Raw genomic sequence first — 7,500 nt, 5'->3', positions numbered from 1 at the left:
TGCTTAGAAATTCAGTATCAACCAAGTAGCAGACAGCCACCAGATGTGTGCTGTCAATATGTGGTCAATACCGGCGAGCAGACCCACACAACCGCCCTCCTCGCAATGTTATGGGGCGGATGAGGTGCTGTGTGTGTATGTGTGTGTGTGTGTGTGTGTGTGTGTGCATGTGTATGTGTATGTCTCGCATCCGAGCGCCTGGGGGCAGATTCAGCAGTGGGGTTGAAAAAAAAAAAGACCAAGAAGAAGAGAAAAAACCTTGTCCGCCTATTAACACGTTTGCCGAGCTGAGTGGACAATGTATTATTAATGCAACGGCTTCATTTCATTTGGAAAATCACACAGTGCGGCGAGAGCGCTCCGTTCCCTGGGAAATGTGAAGAATGGCGATTAAATTATGTCTCATTAATTCATTAATTCCCTTCTGCGTTTGCTCGGTTCACCCTCCTCTCCTCGCCTGGAAATCAAATATTGGATCAGGCCTCGCCCGGAGCTTTGTTTTCTGCCTCTAAAAGCGGTTTACCTTCCTGCGTGGGGCGGGTGGGGGCGGTGGGTGGGGTGTGAGGGGGGTGGATGTTATACACTGTCGCACTCTGCAGTCGCCACTTCCTTTCCAGCTGCAGTGCTTTTCGTCTTTCGCTTTCTTCTGCTCGTGGGGCCCCGTAGCGCCATGCAACATAAAAATAAATATATATATATATATATGTGTATGGACTTGGCGGGAAGAGGCTAGGCTCCGCCCCCATCAACCCTCCCTGACCCAATCAGGCGGCTTCGGGGGCAATTCCAGCTGTCGCCGTGGTGAAAGAAAGCGTGCAGTGTGTGTGTGTGTGTGTGTGTGTGTGTGTGTGTGTGTGTGTGTGTAGGTTAAGAAAAAGAAGGGAAAAAAACTGGAGGGAGATATACATAATGCAGGGCCTCCCGGCACGTTGGGGGTGACGCGCCTTGTCCAATTACCTGCACCCAACACTAATTAGCATGTCATGAAGGGAGGATGACGAGGAGGGACGGGGGGAGAGGGGGGGTGCGGGGGGGGGGTTAGAGTTTAAGGGGGTGATAATGATGGAGCTGACGCCCCGGGAGCTCTGAACCCCATCGCGCACCGGCGACACCCAGACGACCCTCTCCCCCCTCCCCACTAGCCCCCCCAGCCCGTGCCGCTTCGACAGGTCCTCTCGGACGTCCGTAGATCATTAATCTAATTGGCCGGTTGCCGGGGGGACTGCAGACAGTTATGGACTGTTTTAATGGTAAATGCTATTGAAGGCTGGGCTTCCCCGCTCCTAACAACGTCCAAATGATAACAGAGCCTTCGCTATCAGGGAGAAGGCTGCTGCTACCAGCACCACCACCACCACCACCACCACTGCCCACCACTATTGATTAGGGGGAAGCTGGGTTTTTTGCATGATCGCCTGCCGCTCGCTACTCTGTTCTCTGCATGTTTGGGAGGGGGGGAAATGTACAGCGTCTTGCTGTCTCTCGCTGGGTTATGTCGTGTTGGACTTAAATGACTTTCTTTTATTCATGACCGTCCGCGTTCCCATGAATACTAATTTGAAGGGGCCGGGTAAGTGGGAGCCGTGCGGTGGAGGGGGACACCTCGCTCGCCCTTTCAGACTGCTGTTCATTAAAATGAAGAAAAGGTCATTTGGGTTTACACTGGCTCATTTCCTAATGATGTTTATAATGCCAAACTGCTTCACATACTAATAGAGCTCACGTGTGGTTGTGTGGTGGGGGCTTGCTAACCTTCCCTGTCTCTCACTCCCTTGTTTCCCGCCTGCGCCACAAGTTCTGGCTATGTATGAGAATGTGCTAAAGTGTCCCACGCCCGGATGCACGGGACGCGGACATGTCAATAGCAACAGAAACTCCCACCGAAGGTGAGTGGAGGCCCAGTCCCGTCTGGGAGGAAAACTCGGCCGTCGACTGCAGCATTTTGATTCCTTTGTTGTCTCTTTTTTTATTTCTTTGGTTTTACGTGTTTTTTTTTTTTTTTTTTTTTTGGAGGAACCAACATGCTTGGATTATCATTCCGATTTGTCCAATAAAGTTGCCTGATTGTGTCTTTATTTGTTTCATTTGTTGCATGTTTCTCGTGTGTTGTTCCAATGGTGATTGTCGGTTTGGTTTTGATGGCAATACATATTTCAACAATCACAGATCATGAGCGAGACAAAGCACACCGTCGTCAACTTCACTATCCGTGTTCCTGTTCCTTCGCCAAGGTTCCCTATTAAAAGGAACATGCCCCACCGTGCCTCACTACCGCCACAGAATCCTCTTTGTATCACATAATCATAGAACTAGTTATAATAATATAACTAACTCGGTCGTGGGGGGGGGGGAACCACGGTATCAATCAGGTGTAGTCGGAAATGGGAGGAGGAGAGGGGAAGGAGAGGGGGGGACGTCGACCGACAACGACCAAAATAGCAGCGTGGTGCTAGCTGCTAGCTGCTGCTGCCAGCGCTGCTGTCAGACAGGGGCGAGGTGACTGTGAAGGAGGAGTGTCACCCGCAGCAGATGCTCCGGGAGTCAGGGGCATAGCGGCAGCCATTAGCACCTCTCTGCCACTCCGCCGCGTTGACAGCAGCGCGTCGACCTGTGAGGACTGGAATGCCTTCGACGCCGCGTGCTACACGCCGCCGCCAAGCGCGCGCCAGCAGGGCTCGGCAAAATAATCATATAGAGGCTGCTACTCGGCATACAAATCCTAGATTATGGCTTGCCAGCCTCAGTCGATTATATAAACTGTCTGAAATACCGAGGAGTTTTTATATATATATAATGTGTTATTTATTTTCCCTTACACAGCACATTTATAGACATTAAGATATTCCTGGCAGTTATTTAGGAACATGCTGTGCATTGGCTTGGGGCTATTGTCCAAAATGTTTGCTAAGACCTGGCACACAAAGTTGGAGAGAGCAGGAGACTGTATTTCCGTAGTATCTTTTGACATAATTCTGACATCGTGTTTCCAACATTCTCAATGACGGTAGTGGTGTTTCCTACAGTTAGTTAATTCAGTCTTATTCTTACAATGTTTGCCTGCGGATTGTATTTGTTTAATTGTATGTGTGCATGTATGGGTTAATGTGAAGTAAGAAAGTCATGTAAGTGAATGTTTTACATTCATTTAGAAATGTAAATGTGCATGTTTATGATGGTGAAAACGATTTACATGCATCTATATATCAATACACCACACAGCCAAATCAGCTACTCCCAGTGAGGTGCTTTGGGTCAAGTGTCTTTTGAAAAACAATAGTTTTCCCATTTGAACCAGAGAGACTTTTTCTACCCAGAGAAGGTTCTGGCATTTTGTAACATGGCACACTTCAAACAGATAGTGTGCCAAGTAAGCATTACAGTCCACCCCCTAAATCAGTCGAATCACCTGACTGGTGCCCTCCGTTTTGACCGGTCCTGATTCTCCTCTCTGGTGTGCTTTCAGTCTGTCGGGATGCCCGATCGCTGCCGCGGAAAAACTAGCCAAAGCCCAGGAGAAACATCAGAGCTGTGACGGAGGCCCCAAGTCCAACCAGTCCTCAGACCGAGTCCTAAGGTACCTTGGTTCCGACCTCGCACCTGCACTCCACCACCGCATTATTGCATGAAACCGCCCGCTAATATCAACAAGCAAACTGTTTGTATGAGGAAAAGCAGATGTTTGAAAGACACAGGTTCCCGCTCTGTTCCTTTGCTTCCATGGCAAATCTGTTTTCTTCTTCATTGGTGGTGAATCATGATCAACATACCAAGGCCTTGTTTGTTCCTCTTATTACTGGAAGATTGTCTTTTATTTCGTAACTGGATGGATTCATTTGTTGTATCATAAAAGTTGTTGTATTTTCAAAATGTGAGGGTGTTGTTTGGCTGTTCTCCCCTGTTTTTCACCAGGATTCAATATTTTCTTTGTCTTGGTTTTGTGATCTCCTGTGTCCGGCCAATACACGGCCAATACAACGAGATGTATCACATGCTGCATTGGGTTTTACCAATATCATCAAGGAACAAATAGAAGCCTGTGTTTCGTTTAAACCAGTGGAAGCAATCGTACATGTCCATTGGGGCCTGCCTGCAGCCAGCTATGACGTCACTGAGGCTCAGACTTCTGTCACTTTTCTGGAGATAAAAAATAATAATTAGAAACTAAATACAATTGCATGCAAAATCTGTGGATGAGAACTTCTCCGAGATGAGTAAATGCTTAATTCAGTTGAGGCTTGTTCCTTTGTGTCCGCCGTGTGGGACATCTGTTGGTGTGTGCGTGAGCCTAGCACCCCCCCCGCGCCCGAACCTTGCTATTTTCCGAACCCTGGCTAGCGCCCTGATTGGGGTTGCCTGAAGGTGCAATGGATCCATACCACGGTGGCCTGTATAGAATTAAACCCCCTAGCCCACCACCCACGACCTCACAGACATCCTTCTTCATAATCATTTTATTAACCGCATGCCAACATTCATGTTGCAATGATAGCAGTCTCTGACATAGGTAAGAAAGGCCCCGCCCCCTACCCCCCTTTCAACCAGCCCTGCTTCATCAATCATCCCCCTAAAAAACCCCCCTCCCCTTCCCCCTCCGCCTCATCCCACTCGCCCCAACCCCCCCTCCCCACCTCGTTTCCTTTAGTGTCATTGGTTGATCAGCAGCAGTTTTGTATGTTAGAGATAGAAAACTACATGTGATTGTGAGGTAGATCCCATTTCGGCTTGCTTACCATGCATAACATTATTTAAAAAACAATTAGAAAAGGAGAAGAAATCATGGCTTTCCCGAATATGAGCAAGGGACTAAGAGTCTCCTCAGGATGCTGACCAGAACGGTGTCTCTCCCCCCTAGCAGCAGCACGCCCCGATCCAACCTGGCCAAGGAGCTGGAGAAGTACTCCAAGACCAGCTTTGACTACAGCGCCTTCGAGGGCGGAGGAGGCGGAGGAGGCGGGCAGCACGTGTACGGCAAGCGGGCCATCGCGCCCAAGGTCCACGGTCACCGGGACTCCTCGCCAAAGGGCTATGACGGTACGGGGGCCTGATTGGTGTTTTTGGCTATGACTCTGAGAACCATTATTCATCATTATGGATTGGGATGTAGATACAGTTTTGATAATGGATTGATTTTGCTAATTTGTTCATAGTTTTAAGTCATTTGTCAAGATTTTAATAAAAAAAAATGCTGCTTATATCTTCAGTGATTGCAAAAGATGGCATCTGGGAAGGATTTTATGATTTCATTTTTCACACTGTCAAATAAAGCCCTCATCATTTTGGGCTCTGTTAACTTGTCATTGGTATTTGGCCTTCATTATGTCCCATTTTACAAACTTAAGTTATTGTTCTGAAAATGTACAGTGGTTATGTGCAGCCCTCATGCATTTCCATTAAAACTCCGTCTGAATTAACTGACAGTAGCCAGACCCCTTGTGAAAACAAAAATCAGTAGAGGAAAGTTCTATGCCCATAAAGCCAAAACTTTATTTAGCTTTTAGCCCTTCTCTCCACCAACCTGATCCGAGTCTGATCCGACTCATTAGTTGTACTTCTGCTGTTGGGTACTAATCAATTACACCCCCCCCCCCTTCCCCCTGTGCACCACTCTCCCCCACCCAATCACAGCCAAGCGCTACTGCAAGAACTCCAGCTCTGCTAGCAGCACCACCAGCACCTACGCCCCCAGCAGCAGCAACAGCAGCATCCTGAGCTGTGGAGGCGGTGGGGGTATCCTGGGGCTAGGAGGAGGAGTAGGAGGAGGAGGAGGGGGAATAGGAGGCGTCGGAGGAGGAGGAGGAGGAGGAGGAGGAGGAGGAGGAGGTGGAGGAGGAGGAGGAGGAGGCAGCAGCGCTAGCAGCACCTGCAGCAAGAGCAGCTTCGACTACTCCCATGACATGGAGGCCGCGCACATGGCTGCCACCGCCATCCTCAACCTGTCCACTCGCTGCCGGGAGATGCCCCATGGCCTGGGCCCCGCCAAGCCCCAGGACCTCTGCTCGCAGGTAGGGATGGAGAGGGAGCGCTGGGGGTGGGGGTGGGGCTGGGGGTGCATGAGAAGGAGTGGGAGTGGTTTAATGGGCTGCCTTGCTGGGCGTTGCTCCATCTGTATTTAAATGTGTGCAGGTGGAATACGTATGAATATTTGCCTGATGCTCATAGTGTGAGTTGAATATCTAAGTTTATTTTTCTTTATTTTTCGGGGGGGGGGTATAGGGTATTTTTTTTATTGTTGGGATCAGGATATCCCTATCTGGGGGGGGATTATTTTAAATGTTCAAAGGTTTGTATGTTTTTTTATCAACGTCAGTAGGGTGGTTAATAACCTGCAGATAAACTCTAGTCCTGCCTAGACGAGCAACGGTCGAAAGGAAAAGAAACAATTCACCGTCAAAGTTTATCAGACTGCTTTGATTTATTCAGTCGTTAAATGGATTCTGGTAGAGAGGACTGACAACAAAAGGGACTCACACACAGATGAATGCACACACACACACACACCCACAAGCACACACACACACACACACAAACACACACACACACACACACATACACACACACACACACACACACACACACACACACATTCCTTTACAGCGCAAGGTGTATGTGTGACACTGCCACTGGGTCCTCGGTGGGGTGGCGTTCGTTTTGGCGGGAAGGGGGGATCAGATAGGCGCGGGGACGGCGCTGCGTGTGACACACCGTGATCCCCGCGTGTCGTTTAGAGGGAGATAAGGTGACGCTGTGCATTATGGGCTCCCACCGCCAGCCATTCACACTGGGGGCCTGAGAGAGAGAGGGAGGGAGAGAGACATAGAATTTGGAGAGAGAGAGAGAGAGAGAGAGAGAGAGAGAGAGAGAGAGAGAGAGAGAGAGAGAGAGAGAGAGAGAGACGCACGTAAAGAGCTTAATGCAGTTTGTTCACTGCATAGAGTGGCAGAAAACACAAGCAAGTGCAGAGAAGGAATAGAGAGACAGAACAAAAATAGAGATGGAGAAGGAGAGGGAGAGAAGAAAGAGGGAAAGTGGGAGGGAGAGGCTATTTGCCACTGGGTTTCTGAATGTCAATTTGTGGCAGGAGAGCGGAGAAGTGGGGAAGAGATGTGGAGAGGAAAGGGGCAGCAGAGAAGATATGGTGTGTGTGTGTGTGTGTGTGTGTGTGTGTGTGTGTGTGTGTGTGTGTGTGTGTGTGTGTGTGTGTGTGTGTGTGTGTGTGTGTGTGTGTGTGTGTGTGTGTGTGTGTGGGAGTTTGAGTGTGTGGGAGTTTGAGTGTGTGGGAGTGTGTGTGAGTGTGGGGGTGTGTGTGTGGGGGAACTTCCGTCTGTGTCCTTCCTGAGCTCGGGGGGGGGGGGGGGGGCGGGAGAGAGGTAGGACGATCTCGGGGCAAGGAGAGGAAGACTTCACAGCTTCACTTCTCCTCTCCTATCTCCTTCTTCCTCTCCTCTTCCGTCTCCTCCATGCCTTTCCCTTCTGCTTTCATCTCACACCTCACATCCTGCT

At 49.4% G+C, this 7,500-nt stretch overlaps 1 protein-coding gene across 1 annotated transcript in view; it reads left to right on the top strand.

The window, feature by feature from the left end:
- Positions 1 to 7,500, top strand: part of myt1lb (myelin transcription factor 1-like, b) — a 143,474-nt gene that overhangs the window by 117,611 nt on the left and 18,363 nt on the right. Inside the window, exons 5-9 of the mRNA XM_030357116.1 lie at positions 1,796 to 1,886; positions 3,464 to 3,574; positions 4,853 to 5,031; positions 5,626 to 5,721; positions 5,812 to 6,002. Coding sequence (XP_030212976.1) covers positions 1,796 to 1,886; positions 3,464 to 3,574; positions 4,853 to 5,031; positions 5,626 to 5,721; positions 5,812 to 6,002 — 668 coding nt within the window. The remainder of the gene's footprint in view (positions 1 to 1,795; positions 1,887 to 3,463; positions 3,575 to 4,852; positions 5,032 to 5,625; positions 5,722 to 5,811; positions 6,003 to 7,500) is intronic.

The sequence above is a fragment of the Gadus morhua genome, chromosome 5 (genome assembly GCF_902167405.1).
Source record: "Gadus morhua chromosome 5, gadMor3.0, whole genome shotgun sequence".
Classification (NCBI taxonomy): Eukaryota; Metazoa; Chordata; class Actinopteri; order Gadiformes; family Gadidae; genus Gadus; species Gadus morhua.
This window is presented reverse-complemented; position numbering and strand designations above follow the sequence as displayed.